A 27,841-nucleotide genomic window follows, 5' to 3' on the forward strand; every position below is an offset into this window, starting at 1 on the left:
TGGGTATGATTTTTTTGACGTTTCTAAATCTCATAAAGATCAATTTGCCACATATATAAGAGTTATGGTAGTAAACATAGTGAAGTCATTGTATACTAGGATGACAGTTCTAATTTCCATATTATGAGTCACCCCCTCCTAACCCCCGTCCCCCACCTCCATCCCCTCTGCATGGGAGGGCTGCTAAATGTACATTCTAAAACATATACAGCAACATAAGGTTGTGATTTGTGAGTGTTTCTGTCAAGGATGAATGTTCTTACCTGTATTTGATTAAACTCTGTTAGTTTCTGGGTTTTTATGGTCTTCCCACCACATCACATAGATTCACCACAAGAGGGCAACCAAGAGTTTACTTTCAAGCTAACAAAGCTAGAAATGGTTTTAATATCAGCTAAGTGTTTTTAACTTGCTAAGGATTTATTTCCCCGCCTTCCGATTGCCACACATACAGCCTCTGAGTTTCCACGAACAACGAATAATAATCCAAATAAAGTTCTTCTGAAGGGAAATATAGACAGACTGGTGCAGACAAGAGCTTTTGCCCAAATAAGGATCCTTTTTTGGAGACCCCATGTGTTAGATAACCATCAACTGACAGTTGGTCATGAGTTAATAATGTTGGATGCTGAAATATGCATACCATGTGCTATAAAAAAGTTTGGAGGACAAAGACAAATACTGCTAAAGTTAGATATTAGAAACATACCAGAGGTGTGCAGACTGCTTCACTGGATGAAGGTGGAATCTGCCAGATAACTTCGTTTTAAAAATGTTATAGGTACCACACAGGAGAACGTATAATATTCACTGCACAATTTGTTGCTTTTGCAGGGATTTGGTCTTAATCTCTCTGCATGTTACTGCCTTAAGAGCTATAGCAACTCTTGCCTTCTAAGAAAAGAAAATATTTCCTAAGCTTATTTCCATTGCTGCCATTGCTGTTCTTTTATTTTTACAATGGGAACCCTAAAAGGGGGTGGGGGGGTAAGGTTCCATAAAAGAATCCAGGTGGATGTGTAGCCCTTTGATTGGCCTGTTGTATTTGGAGAGCTGTTAACTGCTAGTTCTGTTTCTGTGTTGTTGCTGCAACAGGAATCCAAAGGTGAGGGGTGGAGCGAATAGGCTTTGATTTCAGCTACTGTGACCAGTTATTTGAGAGGCTGGGACATGGAGCCAGGTGGCCACTGGGCAGCTGCTGTCTTCTTAGAGTGACACCCCAGAGGCTCCTAGTGCTAAGAATGAATGGGGAAAGAATGTGTCTCCTCCTCTGCCCCTAGAGTTCAGACCTTTTTGTTCTGTCAGCTTTTCTGGGTTTATTGGAGTGCTTGTCTTCAATGAATAATCTCACTTTTTGTTGTATAAAACCATGGGAGTTGAAGCACCTTGGGAAAGCCAAGAAGGCCATGCCCTTGGTTGACTTGAGGACTTGACTATATCTGATCGCTTTTCTTACTTGTAAATGCAATCTCCAAAAAGAAAAACACAGCCAGACCATGAATTTATTCAACAATTTGTGGTTAAGAAGATTCCACCTAACAACTAGCTGAAATCACTGAAGATCTATTTTCTCTTACTCAGTTTGCAAATGGCTTACATTACACCCAACCCACATTGGTAGCTGGAGAGAACAGTTAGTAAAATTAATAATTAGACAGCTTCTCTTTTTCTCTGTCTCTTCCCTCTTCTCCCCAAGTGTCCTGTCAAGGCTTAACATTTGCTTTGACATATTAGTTAAGGAAGTTAATGAAATAATATCTTCACTGGGGCCATTGAGTAACCTTGAGTCAATGATTACCAGATTTGAATTTTACTAAGGAAACACCTCAGGTTCAGCAAAATTCTCAGATACTAACATCTGTGTATGACTCTCCTGCATATAACAGCAAATAAAACCCTAAATTTCACTGAAACTTTGAATCAACGCTCTTGCTGATTATTCCCGCTTCAGATGTTAATCTTGTTCTGTCTACTCTTTAACACATTTCCAAGGACGTATCCATAATCATGACATTGAACTGACTGAACCAGCATCCCCCAAAAGAAAGATAATGCAAGCCACATGTAACTTAAAATTTTCTAGTAACCTCATTTCAAAAGGTACAAAGAAACAGGTAGAATTATTTTAATAATGTATTTTATTTAATCCAGTATCTTCAACATATCATTTTGATATGTAATCTATAAAATGTCATTAATGAGATATTTTACATTTTATATATTGTCCTGGAAATCCAGTGTGTATTTTATGCTCGTGGAAAGTCTTAGCTTTGTACTGGACATATTTCCAGTGCTCAGTAGCCCCACGTGGCTAGAGGTGACTGTTACATAGAGCAGCTCTAAACAGTTATAGAAACATTTTTTTCTTACACTGAAAAAAAAATGAGAAGCAGTTCTAACCTCTTCTGCGTACTCTTCTTGTTCATCGTAAGATTTCCATTAGGATTTCTGATGTAGTTATCTGTCCGTGTTTCTCCAGAAGGTGACACACACCCACTCCCACTGACGGAGCACTCTAGCTTGCCCTGACTCTACACGCACAGCCCAGACCCTTGCTGTCCTCATTCTGGACCCTCACTCCACTCTGCTCCAACACACACACTGTTCTCTGCCGTGGGTCTAGGAGTTCCTTGGTATCGCAGGAGAGCGATTGAAGTCGTTTTCTGGTATTGGGGCTTGTATGTACCCACAAACAAATGAAGCTCAGAGATGCCACTGGTAGCTTGGAAAGGGAAAAAGGGATGGGAAGGCTTAATGTGAGAAAGAAAAATGTGTAAGTCTCAGGCAAACTACAATAGTCATCTTTTTTTTATTTTTTAAGTAAGAGACTATCCTTTTTCAATTATTCTTTCTGAAAGATAGAAAAAGCAGAAAGAAAGTGAAAAATCCCTTTTAAGTACAAATTCCTTTTGGGATCTTTTAAAAAAGAGATTGGAAGCCTATTACTTGATGACCTTTTACTTTTTCTTATGTGTATGTGTTTGAAAACCTGAAATGTCTCTCATAACATATTAGTCCAAGTCTGACAAAGTTAAATACCTCCATGCTAAACCACACATGCACACACACACACACACACACACACACACACACACACAAAATGTCTCTTTTACTTATTTCCAAGTAGGGAATGTTTTCTTGAGAGATGTAGCAAATCAATTATCCTCAATGTTGAAAATGGAATATCTCATTTCCAAACCTGGAGAAATGGCTGACCAAGAATGTTCTGTTTATAGAGAGTTTAAAAACTGCTCTGATATTTGCTGCCCCTTGCAAGGCTGTTCAACACAAAACATGTAACTTTCACTTCTGTGCTGTCATGCTCAATAGTAACACCACAGAACATATCAATCATGTACTAGAATGAGCGGGTCTATTGGTTGTAACAAAAAAAGAGAGAGACAGAGACAAAAAGTCTCTATGTTTAAGAGGTCCTATCTTTATACATTTCATAAATTATAGAAATCAAAATGTCCTTAAGAAGTATTTTCAGACTGGATCTTTAAAATAGCCTAAAACTTAAAAAAAACCAAGTATCTTAAATTAATATTCTATTCTTACAGACAATCATACAAAGAACAACTAAATCTGTTCATGGAATAGTTTTCAAAAAATGGAAACATAAGTTATTTCAAAATCTTAAGAAAAAGTACATAGTAAGCATTGAAACAATGCACTTCATCTAATTATTAACAGCTTTCATGCAGGTTTTTCCTCAACACCCAACATGGTCTTCTCCATTAAGAGAGGAGGCTGGGACCCAGGGCCTGAAAAAGGGACCATGGGCACCAGGCATCCAGGGAGAAGACTATAGCAGGAGAAATGAGTTGCTGGGTAGATGTGAAAGTAGAAGTTTGAGACCCTGTGGCATTTTTAGGGGCCCTTTTTGGTTTTGCTGGGTTTGCCACTTCATGACGAGACCTGACTTCATGACAAGATCTTGCAGCTGGGGGCAAGAAATCAGACCTTTTGTGCTCAGTAGTAACACCTGGACCACACCACCACCTGTACTCCATGTACCACGCTAAGTCCTCAGGCATCCACTCTGCCCTGATGTTTCTTTTTCTTTTTCTTTTTTTAAGTTTATTCATCCAGAAAGAGACACACACAGCACGAGTGGGGCAGGGGCAGAGGAAAGGGGAGAGAGAATCACAAGCAGGCTCCGCGCTGTCGGCACAGAGCTCAATGTGGGGCTCAGACCCACAAAACCACAAGATCATGACCTGAGCCAAAACCAAGAGTCGGACACTTACCCGACTGAGCCACCAAGGCGGCCCTGCTCTGATGTTTCTTTACAGAATTGTAAATTTCGTACTTTGAAGGCAAAAGAGTCTTCCATTGGCTCCTGATGCCATGGTACATAGATCTCATACCCTCAGAGACAAACATTTGTGGGACACCTGGGAGCCACCCCCTCTGCCCCTTCAGCAGGTCCTGAAGGGGACCTTTCGCTGAGAATGGTTTCCATGAAGGATACTGGGCCTAGCCAGAACAAACCAAAGGGAAGGTGAGCGTTTGAAAGGTCAAGCATGGATTTCCATTTTCTTCCCTATTTCCAGAATTCTCTCCTTAGAAAGTCCGTCTTCTGAAAACCCAGAATCTCTCTTCACTCCGCACCTTGATTTCACTCCCAGATTTTCCTCTCCTTCTGCAAGTGGTAGTGAAAAGTGTCTGTAATCCCTTTCTTCTTTGCCAAGGCCCTTGTAGACAAGCCTATTCTATACTTCTAGAACATTTCTGCATTCCTTTGGAACTCACTACATTGTTTCAGAATAATATAGAGATAACATTTGGGCATTTAAATTTCTCTCCTCCTCAAGACACAGGGAAAATAAAGATAGAAATCTGCCTGTCACTGCTGGTAAAACCTGACTAAAAAAGAGGTTTGCTTGTGTTTTAATGGCAAGAATGCGTGGAGTCACATGCTTTCAAACCAATTAGCAATACAGATGAGCTAGCAAATCGAGTTCCGTTTATAGGGTGGGGGAAGGGGATAAGTCAAATAATCTGTGTTTTTAAATGTTTCTGAGAAATGAAGACCTCCAGGGCAGAGAGAAGGCGGATCAGGAAATAGCTATGCAAATCACATGCCTATGAAATTACTAAAACTTTGATCAGGGGCATTAACAATTGCTGCAGCATTCACAAGTATGAAACAAAGAGTGAGTAAGACGGGCATGTTTTGGAAGGGATTACAAGAGTGTTTACGTACATGGTTTGTTGAGCAGTCAATGAAGTCCATGGCTGTTTTGGACTTAAGCCGCCAAAGCAGTCCAGGTATGACAAACGCACTAATACATTCCACTCTCATTAGTGACTCGTGGGGATCTCAGTGATTTTGACCAAGAGCCAAAGTGGTTGGACCTCATGTAAAGTCTGCTTCATGTCTTCCCCCCACCCCCCCTTTCTAACAACATCACTGCTCACCCTTCACAGGAGATGGAAGTGGATCTGGGTTCTGAGAGAGTGTAGTGCATTGGAAATGCTAAATTGTTGTTATGGACACTGTGGTCCAAACCACACCAGGTCTAAAGCACACTTGGAAACTCAAGGCGGCCATGACATCCAGAGTGGCAGTGTGATCATCCCTCTGGGGCAGGTGCAGCCTTCGCTGTTCAGGGCTGTGTAGTCTCGGGGACATTTGAGAGTGAGAGCATCTGCGGCCAGGTCTAGTCTCGGTTCATGACTCTAAATTATTATTTTTCATGGCTTTATTTAAGAAAAAAAATTACTCTTGAAAAGGGAACTGTCAGAACAGTTACAGAAAGCGATAACATTCTTGCAGTGTTTTGGTTTGTTTGTTTTTTTGTTTTACCTTGCCTATTGCTTTGAAGTCATCATTTGAGGTTAGAACACCACACAAGACAGAGTTTTGCTGGTCTGTGGGCCCGGGTGCTCGTTTCTTATATAACACAGTTGCTTCTCCAACATTCCTGTTGGGCCTAGAAGATTGTTTATAGGAAAACAGAATAAAAGTAAACTTGAAAATTTTTAAATCTATATGTAATTAACGCCCTGTGAATTCACAGAAAGATTCAACTAATTAACAGACGTTAAGTACTAGCAACCACAGATTCCTGGCACCACTCTATTAGGTGCGGGGTAGTGAGTATATGGAAATGCTGTGGATTTGAAACAAACATTTAAGGGTATCATTTATGAATTTTTAAAATAAAAATGTTGGCTGTAAGCTAAAGCCAAAACGAGGGCTGAGAGCTTCTGTTTTTCTTTTCTTTTTTTCCAAGTATTTGAAAACTGAAATTCTATAAGAGATTATCTGTGAAATGGCTCTCCTTTATTACACCCATAAATTTCAGGAGTGGCTCTGATCAAGCTTTCTGCCATTCTTGGTTTCTAAATCTTTTAGTCATACATTAATAACTTTAAAAACACTCATCCTATTTTTGTTGTAGTGAAAGAGGAAGTTTCTAAATAGTCAAAAGGGAAACATTGAAAATAGAACACAGTAAATGATAACTAAATTAGGGTATTTTTTTTCCAGCAAGAGCAAAGCTCCATGCTGAAACTTGCCAGAGTATTTTAAGATTATTGTCTACAAAGAAAATGTAGCAGAGAATTGAGGTCCTCAGAGGAAAGGCATTACAGAAATGCAAAGTATTATCAGCAATGTGCATTATACATGGACCAATGTTTCTCAGTCCCTAATGCATCAGTCAGTGGACTTTAGTTTTCTGGCTTGTGTTTGGTGTTTAAAACACACACACACACACACACACACACACACACACCCGAGTGCGGACACGCACGCACAACTTGCAAATCAAGTGAGTTAACGCTCTGCCAACTTCCTCTAGATATTGACCCTAGGGGGTCAGACTCTTAAGAAAATGATGCCTGGTTTTCCATCCTCCTAATTGCAGTCCCCCACCAACAAGCAAGTCCTATCTCTAAGTGGAAGCTCACAAAGAATTTCTCGAGAGAATATGGAGCTGCGCTGGCAACAAAATCGTCTCTGCAAAATGAGAAGAAAGAGTTGTTAACTGATGAGTCAATCCAGCTTTTATAGCAGTTTATCTTCGTGGTATTTCCAAGAGCATAAATGTTATAAAAAAAGAGAGACGGTCATGACAGGAAGAACACAGTAGAAAAAAAACAGGGACGTTTAAGCCAAAAGCAATTTACTTTGCCAGTAACTGGTTACATTTCCTTTGTTTTATTATTATTATTTCAAGGGTTGGGGTTGAGCTGAAAGTTTCCCACACCTGTGCTGTCCTGACACATAACTTTGGCAAAACCCATAGAGAAGTGAATATATAAATGAATGCCTGGAAACTCTGAACTTTAGATGCTTTAAGAAAACAAACAAACAAAAACCTTGTTTTGCTATATTGTCTTTAAGAAAGCTATGTTTTATTGATATTTGAGTGAGTTTTAAAAAAGGAGAAGACAAAACACGTGGATGAGATGTCAAAGTGGCCGGTTGCCGACTCTCCTGGGATTAATGCCTATAGAAACAGCAGTGACTTCACAAAGGTGAATACTTGTTAATTTCATGGCCCTGAGTAAGAGGAACAGATGGGCAGTCAGAGAGGAAAGATTTTCTTTTTTTAAACCACAGAGATCTTTCACTGTTCTTCTGCAGTGGGCAGAATAGTCAGTGGCCCCCTGCAAAGGGGTGATGTGCGTGGCACACGAAGTTTTATTGGAACTCTGTGGCTTTAGTGGAAGTCTGTCACCTACTGCTGAGTCAGGATTGATGGGGACCCTACCCTGCCTCAAGTCTGGAGGATGCTGTTTGCTGCCTGAGATGGGCTTTTAGTTCCCTTGTACCGTGTCGTGGTATTTGACTGTTTTCATTTAGGGAAAGCTCCCTGGTGACTGCCGGCCCAAGTTAATAATATAAATATCTCATTATGAGACAGACTGAGTGTGTGTGTCTGTTAGAAGTTACTTAAAGCAGGGATGTTGGATAAAGTCCAGTTGCCCGCGTTGGATCCTGTTACCAGTAACCAGTTGCATGACCTAAAACAACTAATTCCATCGCTGTCTCAGTTTCCTGGTCTGGAAAATGGGGATAATAATGGCGCCTTCCCGTTGGTTTGCTGTGAATTTTAAATGAGTATTGTATGCAAAGTGCTGACTGGCACAGAGAAAGTGCACAATAAATACCAGCTATTGTTATTATTCATGTGTAATATTGAAAACATTGACTGAATTCTGTGAATGAGCATGGATTATATACACATGCAAAAGTAACCGAGCATTTATTGCTTCACACTAGTTTGTTCCGTAGCGGATCTAACTAGACCCAGTTATGCTATCAATAAGTGTACTGCTGGCCTCCCGCACTCCTGAACACCACCACACCATAAAGCATTTGTTTTCACTCACTTCCCTTGCAAATGATTTGTTTTCTTGACTCTGTAAGAAAAACAAAAGTAGCCCAGGGACCAGAATTTTTACTCCCCCCGCCCCCAAAAGCCAGCTCCTCGGTCCCAAAGCTTTGCCCAGGGTCTTATGGATCTAAAAGGTTTCAAATTGTGTTATGGGGGCTCCCATCCAGTTCTGCATGCTCTGTTCTCCCTGGGACTTTGAACATCTGCTCATCAGGGCACTGGTTACACTGGGTACAAGATCACAGCTCATCTAAGATGCCAGACACAAAGGCTTAACAGTCATCGGGAACCAAAGGCCTTAGGTTTTCAGTCTCAATTCCCAGAGCAAACTTCCTGGTCATTGGGTTATGTTCCCAGAGCTCAAGTGTAAATAGTAAAGGCGAGCAGAGGTTTACAGGTGCCCAACATGACAGGTATGCACAAGGCCAAGTGTGTGGGTCCGGCTCGAAGACTTGAAGGAGTTACATGTGGGCATCTTTATTTCCATTAGTCACTTATTCATTCAACAGATTTATATTATGTAATGCCGACTCCTGGGTGTGTGCTGGGCAGGTGAGAGATGAGTCTGACATGGTCCTGCCCTTAAGGACTCTCCAATTTAGGATAATAATAAGCCATAAAACCCAACTAAAGTACAAAGAATACAGTGATACCTTCCATGAGAGAAAGTCGGAAAAAAGGAGGGCAGAGGGGAAAGGAGAAGAGATATTTGAGTTTGAGGCTTGAGTGATTGGTGGGATTTGCCCAGCCTACCTGAAATGTCAGCGACTTGCCTCATTAGGAACAAAAGGCTTTTTCTCTTGATCAAATCCCATTGAGAGTTTAAGTTTGTGTGACCAGAATATTAGGTGCTAGCCTGTTCTAAATTTACGATTCTCAGAATCTGTTGGGGAAGGGCACATGTGCTTTTCTGGGTTCTGAAAACAGCTCAAAGAATGGAGAAAATAGACCCGATTTGAGGATGACTTTATTGTCGGTTCCCGGAACCTTTGCCTTTATTTAAAACAGCCTGTTCAGTACAAGTTCTATCTAAAAGGCCTTTGGGATTTGAAAGCTCTTCTGGAAATAAATGCTTTTAGGTTTAAATGTTTTGGAGGTCTTTTTTTGCCAAAATGCTAGGAAGGAGAGACCATAGTTAACAAATCTGACAACGGAGGCGATATTGTTTTGTTGCTTTTAATGAAATGTCTCAGACCTACCCTAAGTTCTGTTTGTCTCTCTGTCAGCTTTCTGCTAGGCTATTATTTTGATAAGGGACATGAAAGTACATCATTCCCTCGCGGTCATTAAAGTCTTAGCACTTAAGTCGTTGTGGAAACACTTCTGCGCGACACCAAAATAGTCCACGCCCTGGCTCCAGGCTGAGGAGCGGGGCAGTTCATGGAAGGTGGCATTAGGCTGTGACAGGAGAGCAGGAGGTCAGGATCCACAACACAGGCCCGATGAAATCACCAAGGCAGTGCAGGGAGGGGGAGAGAGCAGAGCCCTCCCTGCCAGTCTGGCAACTCGGCAAAGTCCTCAGAGCTCATCCCACACACTCCGTGCTAGTCACTGCTGTGTGTTTACATGAGTAATGGAGCTGCCGGGGGAGGGGAGTCGTAAGCACAGCGCTGAGCCTGGCAGCTTGCACTTGCGTTCGCGTTGGGAGGGAAGCTGACATCCACACCAAGTCAAGACTTCCAGGGACGTGGCCGGGAAGCAGTCACATGCTGTAGCTTTCATGAGCACAGACATCCTCAGGCAGATGTTTGTCGACTGGAATGGGTAATCGCTACTTTCTCTTTGCTTGATTTTTGTCTGCAAGGGTGTTTACCTGTGATAATTCCAGGCTGGCTTTCGGGGGTGGACTTCTGGACACCCGTCTGGGGTGGGGGGGAGAAGAGAGGGGAACGGGTTTGGGAGGGGGAGCCAGAGCCCCACAGCCACTTTTTAAACTTTTGCCGGGCTAGAAAGGCAGCTCTGCTCTTCTGGGCTTTACCAACAGCACAACTGTTATCCACGGTAGAAAAGCGAGGGCGCGGGAGTCATGTTGAGGAGCAGAGTGTAAAATGTCCTAAAACCACTGGTTAAATGTGTGATGTAAGATTAACAACAATTAAGAGCGTTCCAGTGGTTCAGATTGGCACCGTCGTAATCCTATCTTTAAGCAATAAAAAAAGCGCGGGTACCTCGAAAGGGCTGGGAAAAACTGCTCAGGGTACAATTCACTAGTTTGGAACCGTTCAAGGGCTGCTTGTTTCACGGTTTGTTTTAATTTTGCTTGACTTGCGTGACTGATGAAGCTAAATATGAAAGCTGATGCCGGACAGTCCGAGCACTAGGTAAACAGCAGCCTTTTTTTTCCCCCTGCTTTCTGTATGGATCTTAAAGGGATTCAGGCTCAACATCAAGGATGAAATAGAACTCTGCTTTGCACTTTGTCTGTGGCTTTCAAAAAGTATAATCTTCACAGAATCAGGCTAGCCCCAGTGTGATCTTTGGAAGTTATTTTAAATAACCCTTGATATCTTACTACATTGAGAAGGAAAAAGAGAGCATGCTGATTTAAATGTATCAGCCAGATTTGTTGAGATTTGAAACATGCTGGTCGCAATATTATTAGTAAATACTTGTAAGAATATTTTTTGGATTGTTAACTATGAATGTTCTTTCTATAGCTCTCTCTCTGTACTCATTTGTATCATTATCAGCTTGTATCATAATTTAAGAAACTGCTCATGTCTCCACTTTTGAAGAGAGAGGTTTTCAAACGGGACATTACTATGATACCATAGTGGACTTGCATTTCACCTAGGTTTCTGAAAAACAGATACAAAACAAAACAAAGACTAATCTCCGAGCCTGGCTTCGGGTTGACTTTCAGCTCAACATGTTTATTTTCTAACAGTAGGGAAGTGCCTTTTCCTTACCATTGTCCTTGAGAGCAGAGAGCTTCATTTTATTTACACTGATTAGACATGTTAAAGTGCAGTAGATTCGCTTGGGGAAGCATGTACAGAACTGTAGAGTCTACCAAGATGCGGCCCGTCAGAGAGAGGAGCATAAAATGAGATGTGTACGTTTCTCTGAACAGTTTAGAGGGCACCGCTGTAGTAACACTCATGGTCTTTCGTAAGGAAGCCCACGCACATGAAAATGTACATCAATTTGTTCTTCATTTGTTTTCAGCGCCAAACCTTAAAGGCAGACCACGCAAAAAGAAGCCATGCCCACAGAGAAGAGATTCGTTCAGTGGTGTTAAAGATTCTAACAACAATTCCGACGGCAAAGCTGTTGCCAAGGTAGGGTCATTTGCTCCCTGGTATCCATTTGGCTGCATCTTTTTATTTTTCCTCTTTCTCTTTATCTCTCTGCTCTTGTGTCTTGATGGCAGTTTTTAGTGGAGAATCTGACTTTGGTATTCACAGCCCTCTGTGTCTGTTCCCGCCACCTCCTCTCCCCTGTGTGGCTGGGGGAGGGGGGAGTGGAGGCATTTTGATTAGTCAACAGAAAGGCTTCCCACCTCCCAGGCTGGCCGGTTGGGTAAAGGACAGATGATTAAGCGCCCACGTCATTGAAGCTGAGATTTCATAGTAGGTGACACAATGACATAGTTTACTCTGCTTGTGTCAAAAATAGACCAAGCTGAACCATCCTCTTTCTGAACGTGTTCATCTAAATATGTTTCAGAGATTAACAGAGGATGAAATTAGAAATGTCTAGAATTAAGCTTTTTAGTGATTTTTTTCCCAAAGTCACCTCTAATTTACCTTAGATTAAAACTGAAGATATTTACCTACATAGCAAAAGAGTTACACGTACACATGCAGCCATATATACATTTATGTCTTCTTAAAGATCTCCAGTAACGCAGAAGGAAAATACAAATGCTAAACTCTTTTTCTGGGAGCAGGCCCATTTTGCCGAAGAGTTCCATGGAGTCTGGAAAGTGCACACCTGAGGGACTGAGCACGATGAGGGGTGAAGTGTCACTTCATATTTTTAGACTCACTCTTTTGACTTTTGTGGGGGTGGTTGGTCAGATTTGCACGGTTCTGTTTACTGGGTGTTCATACTTAGATGTTGATTCTGTGCCAAAGACAGCATTAACCCCTTTAGGACTTGAATTGAAGACCAGATTTCAACTGATATTATGTTTCCAGATTCAAGGACTAAGTGTATGAAAATGGACCATTTTGGCTAGTGGTGAATTTGGAAGATGCTGCTGTAGAAAAATATGAATTCGGCTCTGGGTTTGACAGTCTACTATTTTTCTGCCACATGTGCCAAACCTCTTCCCAGTGTAATGGAAGCAAATCTGAGACATTCACAGTTTATAAATCTTATTTTTAGCAGGTGATTGTTATATCAGGAAGTTCTGATGACCTTCCTGTTAGGGTTTCTTCATGCTTCCAAGAATGCAAAGGGTTAAAAAGAGATCAGCCAGTAGAAATGTGTATTTTCTGTCTAAAAACAGATCTGTCTTTCCCTAAAGTTATTTTTGTTCTGCTTATTTAACCTTCTGCAAATGAGTGCACGTGGGTACCAAGAATGACACTCTCTAGTAATTTGGACATCTCAGCCCTAGAACTGCCTATCAGCTTCCGTAGTCTTGAAGAATGTCAGCAGGAACAGTTTATTCCCTGTGATGTGGTTTGCAAGATACCATAGAATGAAGCGAGAAGGTTTTAGGATCTTTGCATTGCACAGAGTTTGCACTGCCAGTGTCTCACGTTGGCACCCTGCCTCATACCTCCAAGGTGACATCATGTGTTTACCCCAGTGTGTTCTGTACCTGAGCCCAGCAGGATGAAGCTCCTTCCCATGTCATTTGGAGCTACTAAGGAAGTATGCCTCTGGGAATTTTACAAAACTCCTACAAACTGATCTGAAAGAACAGCACCTCCAATATTTCTCGCCATGGAAGGCAGCTCAAGACTCACACTAGGATCCACAAAACCGAAGAGAACACAAACCTGCTCTGTATGCGATGTTCACTGACTTCCTAGGAGGGATAGTGGTCAAACCTGGGTTTTCTAAGTGACCCTTTCCACCCCCTCCCACCAGTGCTTCCATTCAGTATCTTTACAAGGAGGTGGGTCACTCTCCCACTGGTGGACTGGTATAACACCCAGCTTTCCTCAGACTCTTGGATTACAGTTTTGCCTTGGCTGCTTTCAACGGGCCTGGCAAGATCAGTTCTACTAGAAGAAAGAGATGAATAGGTATGAAGTATGGTGGGCTTGTCTCTTGGCACCAACAGACAGATGTAAAGTCTCTACAGAATGAACAAGCCACGTCTGGGCCCAGAACAACCACTAGAGAGGCATTTATGTCTTCAAGGAGTCTTTCCTCATGAAACACTGGAATGGAAACCACAGCCTGTGACCATCTGATCACTTGCTGGACTGGAAGCAGTGTTTCAAGTGACAGTTTGGCCTTATGACCAAGACCTATGTGACTGAGTTTTACAAAAGTGTCTCAAACAGACCATTTCTAACTATGGATAAATCCCAGCTTCGTGCAGCTACACCCCACTAAGCTCTCTAGAGGGAGAACCTCCTGGATCTGTTGTGTGCATGGCTGGAAGAACAATGGCAGCCATTTGCCTGTCGCATCAAAAATTTGCACTGTCTCAATGAGAACATAAAAACCAGCTTTGCAAGACTGTTTTCTAAGGGACAGAGAATTTCATGGCTTTCCAAAGACAGCAAAAGACACACGGGAAGAGGCTACTGGTTCTCTGAGGATGTCTTAAAAGTGTCCAACCAAATCCTGCTGTTTCCCTAGGATCATATTATGGCAGCAGAGGGGGGCCCAAGCCCATTCATACGGTGATCTGTGCAAGAAAATCCCTCTCAGTCCAGGCCTCTAGTGGAAGGCCTCCACCAATAAGAGGCAAATAACTCTTCACATTCTGTAAGCCCCTTCGAAAGGCCAGAAGTATATAACAGGTGGTTAGATTCTAAAAGGAACAAAAGAAGGGAAGCCATGGTGTGCCATATGTTCTTACATTTAAATCAGGAACATCCTCTTGATAGTTCACAAAGGTGATACTTTCATTATCTTCAATATTTTTCATCCAGTTTGGTCCTCAAACCCCCAGGGACCCCCAGGGATTATCCTTCCTGCGTTACTGAGGAAGAACATGAGGGTCTCCTACCAAGTCAGTGACAAATCCAAATGAGACTGTGGCTCTTCTTTCTTGCTGGTTCATCACATCTTGCTGCCCCAGTTGAAGGCTGCATCAGTTATAACTCGGGCCAGTGAAAGGATGTGGTTAATATCAAATAGGTGGTGGTTCATTGAAAACATTAAATGTGGATTCTTTAATTAGCACTTCCTCAATCACTTTAGAAACCCCAAAGCTCTTAGTGAACTCAACAAGTATAAGGTGTTCAGGTTGGAAAAACAGATCGAGTAATTAACTGTCACCATCAAAAGATTGGGCATTCTCAAGGTCAACATGAAGACTAGCTCCTATTGGAACTGCAATAGATTAAAATGTTAAGTTAAAATGAGAATATTTGGGGTAAATGTGAGAAAAATGTGGAAAGTAACTTGGCCAGGTCCTACCCAGAAATGGGATAATAGCCTAAGGGGCTCTTATGTTAACTCAAGAAATGTATGGAGCGAGTCTGAGAAAGCAAACCACTGTTCACTTCTTACAAAGCCTATGTGTGCCCCTCCCCCCACCCCTGCAAGGAGAGACCTGCTGGGATGCCCACTGAGGTTCAGGATGGAGTTCAGGAGGTGGCAGCCTGGCTTTCCCAGGAGCCTTTTCTACAAAGCAGGGAGTCTGAATGACTCTGGGCCTGGGTTGTGCACCTCCGCCATGCTTTCCTTCTGTTTCTGGGTGTTTCTGCACGGTTGAGGCACAAGGTTAGGCGGCCATCTAGACACAGAAGGAAACCTCATACTCCCTTAATAGTGGTGCTTCTGATCTAATTATATATATATATATATATATATATATATATATATATATATATGGCCCATTATTGCTTCACATTTAAGACTCAGCCTGTTTTATATGCAAATCTTGTATCTACTCCTGTTTGGGCAAAACTGGGATTTGGAGTGAGGCAGACCTGAGTCCATACCCAGAGTTCTGCCCCCCATGCGCCAAGTAACAAAATACATAACCTCACTGAGCTTCATTTTCCTCAACTGTAAAATGGAGCTAATCTATGATTGTTATTTCTGATTGTTACGAACGAACATTCAGGAGACTGTGTGAGACCACAGCACCGTATCCAGCTCACTGCCAGGGCTCAGTGGATACTGGTTTCCTTCCCTTTGCTCGATATACAATAGAAGGAATGGAGCCCTTTGGTTTCATACTTTGGAAACCATCTAGTTTCATCTTTTGTTCCTCATTTGATAGATCATATTTCTAAGTTGTATGTTTTGTAACACCCACTAATAAGATATGCTTTTAATTGCAAGTGCAATAGTTTTGACTATCGATTTAATTTTTTTTTCTGAGTGTCAGTAAATCATAGTGTTTGATACCACAGGCCCTAGAGCTCAATCCCAAACTCACCACTTACTAACTTGGACATGATCTTGTACCTGTTACTCATCACCTCTGTACCTCAGTCCCCTCATCTCTAACAGGAGAATAACAACGTGCCTCATTAGAATTATGGGCATAAAATGAGATAATACCTAAAAAGGGCTTAGAATGGAGCCTGGCTACATAGTACACACTCGCAAAAGGCCCAGGGCAATCCAGATAAAAACTGGAATGATTTTATGATTTCAAAAAGCCATTAAATTATAGATTTCATCAGAACTGTAGACTGCATCGAAAATTTGGCAGTGAAAACTGATGACAACATAAATTTTCACAGGATGCTCGCCATAATATAATGTGGCAAAGTACTAAGGTTTGAAAATACTGTCGGTAAAAATTCTACATGGAAAACTATTTTAATCCCATTTCCACCAGCCCCTTAAAAATTATAATCTTATCTAGGGGCCCAGTCGAATGAGTTGTACAGGAAGTTTTATTTTTTCCAGAACCAGTCTGAAGATATTAACCTCGCGTATTCCCTTAAGAGAACAACGTGAAGAAAACCCCTGTGCACAGGAGGACGCCATCCCCTTTTATAGATGAGCATAGGCTTTTATATTCTTAATGCCTGGGAAGGAGACTCTGAAGGGGAAGAAAAAGAAGGCTCAAAAATATGAAATGGAAAACAATGTCAAATATGTGGGACATTTTTGTTCATAACAATTCCCCAGCCCTCTTCTCTCCGATGTGAGATCTGGAGATGTGAAGAATATCGAACTGTACACATTCCCCATGGGCACATTTGAACTCAAAGTCTGACCCTTTGTACTTCCCCTTTTTACAATTAAAATAGCTCAGCAACTTAGCGTTATATTTAACACCCATCAGAGGCCTCTTGTAGAACATGGCGGTGGGGAGGGGACCTTAGGTTAGCCACTCAGGTTGCCGAGTTCCATATTTGCCCTAGAGTGTGGAAGCAAGAACATCTGGCACATTTACTGCCATTTATTTTCTAATCATGGCTCTTTCCACTTACTCTTCTTTGGTTTTTAGCTGACCTCTACTCTTGCCTTTGCCAAGTTAGCATCTTCAGCATTCTCAGAGCTGACTGAAAAACAAGAAGCCCTCATTAAAGAGTAGGACCTTTTGTTACCTACTGAGGGTGCATCTGGGCATCACCCTCAGGTGACAGACGGTAGAGACTTTGCTGGTGTTCCTGATGCCGACATCCACTGGTGGTGACGTGTTTTTTCAGGTTGCTGGAAACATTAGCAACAAGATAAGTTTACTATGAAGAAGTAATACACTTCACGTTGATACAAAGTGCAAAATACGGGACTATATATTAAAAAGACACGTTTTGTTCAATGACATTAACAGCTGATGCCCCTTGAGAAAATAAAGTGTATAAGGAGGCAAAAGAATGGTGCAGCCAGATGCAAACACTGTTTCTGGAATCGTATCAACATACTTGTAAGGACTCTAACAGAGGTTGGCACAGTTGGGCAGACCATGGCCCCCTTACCACATGTTTCTATAAATAAAGTTTTATTGGAACATAGCCATACCCATTAGTTTATATGTCCGTGACTGCTTTCGTGCTAGAGCTGAGTAGTTCCAACAGAGACTCTCTGGCCCAAAAGCCTGCACTATTTACTACCTGGCCCTTTACAGAAATTTACTACCCCGTGGTGTGAGACCATTCATATGCAGTGTTGCCTTTAAAAAGCTACTTCAGGACAAGGATAATTTACTGGTTCACCCTTCCCACACAGTGCAAGCTGTCACTGGCTGTGTCTTTGTAAGCATCCTGAGGCTGTACTTGATTTGATGTGGCATATTTTCCCCCCCTTTTCCAGGTGAAATGTGAGGCCAGGTCAGCCTTGTCCAAGCCGAAGAATAACCATAATAACTGTAAAAAAGTCTCAAATGAAGAAAAACCAAAGGTTGCCATTGGTGAAGAGTGCAGGGCAGATGAACAGGCTTTCCTGGTGGCACTTTATAAATACATGAAAGAAAGGAAGACGCCAATAGAGCGAATACCCTATTTAGGTTTTAAACAGAGTAAGTATGCTTGTTTTCATCTCTGAAATATCAACACTACTCGTATGCTTTAAACTGGGAAACAGTTTTGACTCAGGATTATGTCGAAATCCTAATCTGGGGATGATGCTCTCTGTGTTTATACTAAATCTACAAATCATCCAGGCCAGGAATGTTTCTCCCTGCCTCTTTCCGCTACATTGTTCCCTTCTGGGGCAGTTGCAGTGAGATATTTATAGGCTTGAATCCACTGATTATGACTGGAAATAGACATGTTGAAAGTTTCTCATTTTCTGTTTTGTCAATCTTGAGTGTCTGTCACGCCTTTCTTCTGAGATAATAATATGACGTCGCTTTATCGGGCACAGATGTTGCCTGTGAAAAGACGGCTTTTAAGAGGAGGACATTTAAAGGTGGACAAAACAATCAGAAAGAGAAAACATATTTCCTAAGCCCCAAATTTGTTAAGAGATAACAAAAACCTGACTTCAGAGGAAACATGAAAGACACAGATTTGAACCGAAAGCCCGATTTTGAACTACTTTGACATGCACATTTTAAGCATCGTAATAAATTTTTAACTAGAAAAGGAAACTCATAGCTGAGCAGAATTCCATAGAAAAAGAGAAGGAACCCAGATCCGGTCCTGATTTCACAACTGAATATATATTTTGCCTCTGTCTGGATTTTGTGGCACACAAAGCAATGAGCCCCTGGCTTGAAATCGTATTTTCTCCAAACGTATCTTCCTAGATTAAAACCATGTGTCATTTTGATGAAGAATGTCAAACCTGTATGTTTTACATAACAATTTACATACCTAATAGCAGTTGGCACTGATTGCAAGAGAGCACTCGCAGCCATTATAAACTTATATAACTACGAATGATTACAATGTTTGTCTGAAAACTGGTTGCTTGAAATAGAAGTAAAATTAATGTACTATGAACAGCTTTGTTGCATTATGCATTGGTTCAGATTAAATCAAGGCCAAGGCAGGGCTCTCGATAGCTTTGAAATAGTGCAAGGTTCAGTGAGGCTTTTCCAACGTGTTGTGTCAAAGAGCCTTTTCTTTTTTTAATTTTAATTTTATTCTCCATTTCCCTTACCAAGGAATTACTTGAAATTCAATTTTCCCCTCTTGTAAAAGAGTCAAATCCATAGCAGTCCCATTCCATGGTGTCTGGGACAAACAAACAGGATTGCCAGCAGTTGGGCACAGTCGTTTAACAGCGTAAACATATGCAAACCTGCAAAGAGAAATCTGTTTTAAAAAAGTATGTATTTGTAACATCACACAGACAAATTAGGGGACTAGAACTAAGGACTCCATTCTTCTGTGAATGAGGATCTTCCTTCCCTTGGATGTGTTCTATCACTGCTACTTCTAGGGTGAAATATTTGTTTTCCTACTCGTTACAAGGCACCACGCGTTAGTGAAATACTGTATGAGTTCTTAATGGAGTGCTGCCTTCAGACATTCTATTGAAAACATAATCATGTATGAAAGTGGCTGTTATTTCTTCATTATGCAAAGGTCTTATCTGAAGGAAGCATTATATATTACCGTTTAATCAATGGCTTCTTTCTAAGGGTTGAATAAGACCAACCCTAATTTTGAAATGCCACACTTTTCCCAAGGACACCATAACCTAGCTTCCCTTGGTCGGCTGATGGCCACAGGACTAAAACTGTGTTGTCCTTTATCCTCAAAGTAGAACCATTTCTGTATTTGCGACTGTTTCTTAAGACATATTTTAAGTGGTAATAATATATCCTGGTGTTGAATGCCCTTTGGCAAATTGTTGCCTAAGAACTTAGCTCTCTGGGGTACTCGTATTTTTTTTTTTCTCTTTCTCATTGAAATCAGAACAAAACAAAATGTTTTAATTGACATTTCTTGGAAATATGTTAATGCAATGCTTATCTAAATACTTATTGTCCCTCTAACAGTTAACCTTTGGACTATGTTTCAAGCTGCTCAAAAACTGGGAGGATATGAAACAGTAAGTGTTTAAGCAACTTAAATGAAATAATTTTGCAACCTAACTCCCCCCACCCCTCCTGTGACCAAAATGGAGAAAATGCAAGAGCAAACCGTCATTGACTGCCTTTTCAAATGGCTCCACACTTTTGGGGGTTTATTGGGCCGCTTTTGGAAACGATCCCAATTAGTTCCAGGTTTGGCAAAATTGTAAACTTGTCGTAAAAACTACAAGTGGAAAACATATGTAACTCTCCCCCTGTCAGGGAAATTAGTTGGGTCTGTAATTTTTTCCCATGTTGAGAAAGGGCTATTATTGTACAACAAGCCAAGATTGCATAAAAGAAATTTCCCTTGGCAACATACCTGACATCTGTTCATGTCTAATATGGGAAATGTATTAAAGGCTTTCAAAAGTAATCAGTATTGGCCATTAAGGAATAGAAGACAGCAGAATCTCCTCTTATTCTAGGGCAAAGAAGCTTTATTAGACAAGGGTCAGTGCCGCATAAACAGGAAGTTATCAAACTTATTCAGAACAGGCTCTGACACTCTTTATCAGCTAATTCTAACTGACAGGAACGGGTTATTTTTAGCCCACAGGAAAATTTGATGGCCACGGATTTTACAGCCTGTATTTTGAACCAATAAAATGTGAGAGCAACAAACTAAGATTAAAATCTTGAAAGAAGAAAGAGCTGTATTAATAGAGCACGCAGAGATGATATCTGTAATAAAATCAATTGACATAGGAAGATGTCGTCATTGGAAATATTTTCTCCTCCACACAATGATCAGATTAAGTTGTGCAGTTTCTTCTGCAATCGAATAAGAAATTATTTTTTTTCTCTCCTCATGAGGTAACCTGGGATATCTCTGTATCTTAGTAAAATGACAATAAGAGACACAAAGTCAAGAAAATGAAATTCATTTTAGCCCCACCATAATAACTAGTGTGTCTTGCCAGATAGAGCATATTACTCCACAAACTAATATAATGGTTTGATGTCATGGGGTTGGAACGGGAAAAGATGGCAGGCATGATGTGATTCGGATAATCTGGTATTTACTGTAGAAATCCCTGCTGTGAATTCTGACTAAAAACTCTTTAAGATGTGAGTCAGTGTGTGTGTAAAAATATTCATTTAATACATGGGAGGTACTAGTACCAGTTTATAAAGAAATAAAGTTTATAAAGAAAGAAAATGCTCATATGAAGCACATATAAAATGTGCATTTCATAGACATGAATTTCCTTACAATATTTGTTTTATCAAGCACCCACTGTACAAAATAAATAATGAAATTTTTCACTTGGTTGAGTCTGTTGATAGGACAAAGAGGTTGACTCCTTGCCACTGTGGCTCACAGTTTTGCAAAATCTTAAGCTAATTATAGCTTTTGTCCATGTGAAAAAAAAAAAAAACATAACTTAGTCTCATGAATTCAGGAGTCAGCCCCATAGCTTAGATTTTTAAGCCTAACTCTTGATGTTAAGAATAGGAATACACATTTTTATGAACCGTAGATAAGTTACATGATACTGCACAATATTATGAAATGTCTTTTTAAACCCAGAAATTTGTTGTTGCCTGCTGATAGGGAGAGTGCCAACAAATTTCACAGAATCAGTTTTTCCTGCTTTTGTATCTTCTGTATCTTCACAAGGATCTATTTTTTGCCATGCAACGGCAAGTTGGTATAGAATACACAAAAGAAACTTCTGATTAGTTTCAGGGCATTTGCAGTATATCGAACACACAGTATCTTCTCTTTTGTTGAATGAGGGAAATAATGAATGGCCACGCAATCAGCACATCACCAGAACACATACTTATTAAGTCGTACATATTGGAGGCATTGTGCTACACACTCTAGAAGATGCAAAAGTATCTACCCCAGTGTTTCTAGTTGCTTACCATCCAGGAGAGGCAGTAATTATAATGAAAAGACAAGTGGAAAAAGGTCCATTCCCTGTTCAAGTAAAGTACTATTTCATTTAGAAATGAGGGAAGGAAGGCTTGTGACTCTCATGTCATTTGAGCAGAATTTTGGAGGATAGATAGAATTCAGACGTGAATGATCATGGTCTTGCAGGAAGAGAAAGCCAAAGCGGGGAAGAAAGTGTGGAGGTGGAATAATGTTGGACATGGAGAGTCTGAATAACTTAGAGTGACCAGATGGCTGGGACAAGTGACCTTGAAGGGGAGTCCAGAGAGGATGCAGCCCAGTGAGAAAAGGCTTTGGGGTGGTAGGTCCTGGGATTATTCTGTAGGCTGGGGGCGAGCGGAGGGATGGAAGGCAATGCATAGAAGATTTATAACAAGCTAAGCATTCCCTTTTGCCACGTGCTGTGCCTTCACTCTATGTAGGTGGAGTGCAGGAGAGAAAGGCTGGGGTGGGCGCACATGGGAGACCAGATCGGCATCTGCTTTTCATGTGGTCAGGAGCTTCGAGCCTCTTTTGCCAAGCCACAGAGGGGACTGGCAACTTCTGGAATCGCTCCCTTCCTCCTTCCCTACTTACCCATCAACTCCCTCATTGTTCGTTGGGCCCCTGCCATTCTTCACCCCCAGCTCTAACATCACATCTGAGACGGTGAATCTACTTAGCCCTCTTACTCTAAAATCTACATCCAGGGTCATCAACTGGATGAAGCCAGTTTGGTAGGATTTGTCCTTCCTCCCTTCCCTCCTTCCTTCCTTATTTCCTTCCTTTCCTTTTTATTTTTTTAATGCCTTATGCTACCTTGTTGTCCCTGTAGGCACTGAAGTTTGCAACTCCCTTGCTCCATTGAAGCTTTTGAACCTAAGTACAGAATACACTTTTCTATTGGTAGAATTGGGCCAATAAACAAAGTGAGATGTTCAGTGAGGATTCAGTTTTGACATCAGTCCAGCAGACGTATGAGTAAGATCCAGTCTGAGGACTTAAATTGTCATCACTGTGTTACTGAAAGACATTTATCTGTGAGATTATCTGATATCAGATGCAAGTGTAGACTTGTCATTAGAGCTCAAAGGAGATCTTGGAATCTTCTAGATCTGTGGTTCCCAAAGGCTATTCAAGGACTGGGGCTCAAATTTTCAAAGGGAACTTTAAAGCATACGTAGCTGTCTAGACCTCCACACTGAGATATTAACTCTGTGGTGGGCCCTGGGCCTAAGAACCCAAGAATCCTTTTTTATAAGCTGTCCAGGGGATGTTAATTCAAAGCTAATGGTAACAGATTATTCCCTCTTAGCCTAATAGCCCTCATGACTCCCAGCTTCAAAATGTGGCCCCATCTAAGTCAAGTATCAAAGATTAGAAAGTTGTCTTCACACCATTACTAAAGAAGCAAGCCGGAGTATTAACATCCCTTTGGCTCCCAAGCAGCACAAACTTTCCAGCGAAGGTTTTTCCATTTGGTAAAGTGGTAATCTAGCTACATTGGGACTCGATAAGCCATTTTCATTTTGAATGCAGGAAAGCCTAGCGTCAGAACATTTTTATTTTTTGCAAATAGGCCTTTGTGCAAAGAAAGATACTTGCCCTGCTCCAGCCCACACCTCGTTTTATAAATGAGGAAACTGAGGCACAGAGAAGTGAAATGAGTTGCATGGGGTCATTACAGACTTCTTCAAATTCTGACTTGCTGAGAATTTTGTGCACAATTGCCTCAAGCTCCATAGCAACACTGAAAGGAAAGACCATCCTTCATATATAAATGACCAGTGTTTATATCTTCCATCCTCAGCAGTCAATTAGGTATGTGTACAATGCTTTCTCCATATTTCCAGTGATATTTTGGGAGAAGCGTCTAATAACCTACCTTCACTGGTAGCATGTTACAGTGAGTTCTTTGGAACTAACCTGAGCCTAACCAGACACACTATTAGCTGAGATTTTATCTGAGTCTTGAGAAAAATGTGTGAACTTAGGAGATGGGTCAAGAAGTCTGCATGATGTAAACATTCGGTAACAGTAAAAAAAACTGCAAGTTTAAAACTTGTGGATGTATCTTTCCTGCTGTTAACTTGTGATTGGATAAAGACATCTCTCTGGAATTCCTTCTGGTTATAAAAAGAGGCCATCTTAATTGGCTTGTTTTTGTTTGTGGTTATAAACTATTCCAAACCTTCTGGTTTGAATTGCGGATTATGGATTATTTCATTTCAGTCCTTCATAACCCTCAAATTGAATTAAAAAAAAAGAGGAGCAAAGGTTTTATTTTAAGCCTTTATAAGCATTCGACTAATGGCTATATTCAGTTCTCTTGGCCTCCTCTGTCTTTGCTGGAAATGGATTTTGTGTCTGTGCCTCCTTAGGTCGAGATCATAAATGTAATGAATGAATTTGATTCCCTAAAAAACAATATCCTGGCATTTTGATCGGTTGGCAATGAGGATCCTTTCCTTTATAATCATGCATCCTTCCATACATTTTAGAATATGGGTCACCTACAGTTGAGGAGGCAGAACGGAATAGAGCCACACTGATGAGCTAAACTAAAGAGGTCTTCACTTCAGTGTCTGGTGAAGCAATTAAAGCTTGAAGAGTAGCTTGGGGTATTACCAGGATGCGGTGTGTTGAAGGTAGTTTGCTAAAGTGATTTTCATTTGGCTAACCATTTGAAGGTGAACCAGAGGCAATATTTGGAGAGAAGGTAGAGTAGGGAAATGGATCTTGAGAAAATCTTATTCTAGATGCAAAAGACCATGCAAGGGGTGCCTTCTAAGAATGTCAGCAGCTCCGCCTCTCCCCATGGGTGAGACAGGACCATTATTTCTCATCTGGAAGAAGAAGCCACGTGTCTTCTTGCTGGAAGGATTAGGCTTTGACACCAGATTCCGGCTTTGACATCATTTCAAGACACCCTCTGAATCTAACCCTAGTACTCTGGACGGACAAAGCCTCTTGCTTAATTCAAAATTCTCGAGGCCAAAGATGATGTCATGTAGTTTTGAAAGGCTCCAGTTCCTGGAGTACTACCAGGAAAAAAAAGTCATCTTCCTTGAATTCAGTCCGCCCTCAAGGTGTCCCGAGAAAGAGGCTGTTTCTCAGAGCTGCCTGGGTAACACTGCACGCAGGCCAGTGTGCTTTTTGAGTTCACATCTCCTACGTTCTTAAGCTCTGGACACACTCGAGTCCTGCAAGATTTCTGATTGCTGTTTCCTAACCAAGCCACAAAAACTCCAAGATTATTTCATCCCTGCAACCTCAAAGGTTAGAGAAGCCAAAGCCCCAAGACTGTGCCTTGGGTTAAAATAGTTTCCCCGTTTTTTTGTTGTTGTTGTTGTTTTGTTTTGTTTTGTTTTGTTTTGTTTTTAAGTGACAGGATATTTTCCTATGTCCATCCAGGAAAGTAGAGAAGGGGAAGATTCCTTTCCCACTCTCTGGACCTGTTTTCTTGGCAGAGGTGAGCATTTAGAAAGCTGGTTTCAAGCCACCTCTAACATAGTTTGGCTTCTAAAGAACAGTTTGAAAACGACTATATTTAGAAGCAATGAAACTTAATGAACATAATAGGTATAGAGCTTTTCATAGTTTCTTGGGTCTTCCCCACACTGGGGAAAGAAGTAACTGTCAAGTGTCTTCAAAGTGAGATTAAGTCTCTCGTATACCTACATTGGTTTGTTTTACTTGGGTGTGGTCTGTTCGGTTTTTCATCTTGCTTTATGGTTAATTGTATGGGGTTATGCTTCCTGCTAAATCATGAACCCTTGATAGCAGCAACTTCTCTTTGTTTTCATGGTATCTCCCCACCCTCCACCCTCCACCTTCTACCTTCTACCTCTATGCTTTTCTGTACCTGGCACAGGGCCCTAAAATGACAAGCAGTAGATGATGGGTTGATGTTATGAATCCCTAACATTTAAATGAGGATCTTGAAGGAGATCACAGGAGAAGCACAAGCTAAGAGAAATCATTGCTTGAGAAAATTTGACCATTTTCTTGAGGAAACAAAGAGGCAGAAGTCCTTTGTATCCTTAAAAACCTAAAATAATATGAGGTCAGTTTGAAACGTGTACATAACCAAGAGGCCTCGGCTTAATGAAAGCGTTAGTCAAGCTCACCCCATGGCGGTATCAAACTTCCCAGCTGAGTGGGGCTGGGGACTACTAGGCAGACACTGGTTTTGCCCAAATGGGGTTTCAAAGCTAACACACATTCTGGACAACAGAATAACAACCCTAAGCAAATGCACACTTCGGCATGATGAACACAGACTCTCACAGGAGGCAGGTTTGTACAGGTGGGAGCCCGATGCCCGGTGGCTGGGCCAGGCGGGGCTCTCGTGTCCTTTCCTCTCTCCTTATAGGGCGTTGGTACCCACTGTGGGTTTAGACAATGGGAAGGTTTAGACATTTCTTGCTTTAAAGCCCATGGGCAGCATTTGAATTAAAAGCGCATCTGGACACAAAAAATGGAGATGTGTACCCAGGAGCACTGTGCACTTAAAAGCATAAAATCATTTAGCAGTTGGAAAGAGCACATTTTATGACTTTCCTGTGGAAAGAAAATATCTCAAAACGGTCTGATTCATCCAGGCCGGCCTGTGGAAGCTTGGTAAACAGGGACCACTTCCTGGAAGGCCCAGCCCTTGTCTTTGCTCCAGATAAACTTTCACTTGTAAAAACTGTATTTAAACACCAGCACCTGCTACAGCAGGGGCTAACACAGACCCCTGGCCAGCCACACATACTTATAATGCCAAATGGGACCTGATGCTGGCCTCCTGCTGCCGGTTTCAATCCTAGTATGAGGAAGATTGTTTTTTCCTTTTGATAATTCATTATTTATTCTTAAAGAAGTCAGTCATTTCTGTGATAGGCCAGGGTTGAACAGGGTACTACTCCCTAGTCTAGATGATAGGTTGTGGGAGGGAGGCATGGTCAGTTTCTACACATTAAATATCCCATCACCAGTGGTCTCCTGTTCATTACATTTTTCACAACCTGTATTATTTTGCTTATCTATTCCGTCCCTTCTTTATTTTTGTTATCCCTCCCCCCCCCACCCACCCCCCCCCCACACACACACACACAGACACTAGGATATGGTCATGTTGGGTGTTGGGTCTGGTTTTCATTGTTTTGTCCCAGCTGCTAGCACAGTACTCAACCAATGGGAGATGTTCAAGAAATGTCTGGTGCCTGGGGGAGTAAGTAGAAGGATCCCAATATAATTGAGAGTTACCTGTGATTCAGTGGTGGACATATAGAACCTATGTTCTAACTAGAGACACACATGGGCAGGGTCAGAGGAACCATAGTTTTACTTACTGAGAGTAAAATCTCAGAGCACTGTTAACCTAACCCATCCCCTTAGATCCCTGCTGACCTCTTTGCTGCACTATCTCCCCCCTAGTAAGAGACCCACAGCTTATAGTTGACAACTTGTAGCAGAAGCTATGATTTCCACAGTCCTCTGCCTCACTTGAAGCAAAAGGTCCCCAGAGTTCTGTATTATCACCCTGCTACACACATGGGCTATTCACCAGCTCAATCTGATGTGGACACCATTTTGATGTCATGAAAGGAGTCTGCTCTTGGGATCCTAAGCTATGAGTTCTGGCATTGCCATTCTACTGCTGTGTGTCCTTGGCCAAGTCATACAACCTGTCTGTGTCTTGTTTCCTTCATCTGTGACGAGATTCCTCTAATCTACCTCACAGGCTGATGGGAGGATGAAGTGATAATCAAGCATGTGAAAACTCTTTATAAAATATGAAGTAGAGGGGAGCCTGAGTGACCCAAGTTAGTTGGGCATCTGACTCTTGATTTGGGCTCATGAGGTCATGATCTCATGGTTTGTGGGACCAAGCCCTATGTTGGTCTCTGTGCTGACAGTGCAGAGTCTGCTTCAGGTTTTCTCTCTTCCTCTCTCTGCCCCTCCCCCGCTTGCACTCACACGCTCTCTCAAAATAAATAAATACATTTTCAAAAAATATATGAAATAGAGTGCATAGAAGAG

At 41.4% G+C, this 27,841-nt stretch overlaps 1 protein-coding gene across 3 annotated transcripts in view; it reads left to right on the top strand.

The window, feature by feature from the left end:
- The window catches only part of ARID5B (AT-rich interaction domain 5B), a 180,130-nt gene that overhangs the window by 124,739 nt on the left and 27,550 nt on the right, over positions 1–27,841 (top strand). For 2 of the 3 annotated variants that reach the window (XM_003993966.6, XM_023240482.2), the window contains 3 exons: positions 11,526–11,638; positions 17,715–17,919; positions 19,852–19,904. In XM_003993966.6, the coding sequence (XP_003994015.2) occupies positions 11,526–11,638; positions 17,715–17,919; positions 19,852–19,904 (371 nt within the window). Of the gene's footprint in view, positions 1–8,162; positions 10,122–11,525; positions 11,639–17,714; positions 17,920–19,851; positions 19,905–27,841 lie in introns of those variants that run through there. The other variant, XM_006937808.5, reaches the window with a different exon arrangement.

Source organism: Felis catus, chromosome D2 (assembly GCF_018350175.1).
Source record: "Felis catus isolate Fca126 chromosome D2, F.catus_Fca126_mat1.0, whole genome shotgun sequence".
Lineage (NCBI taxonomy): Eukaryota > Metazoa > Chordata > Mammalia > Carnivora > Felidae > Felis > Felis catus.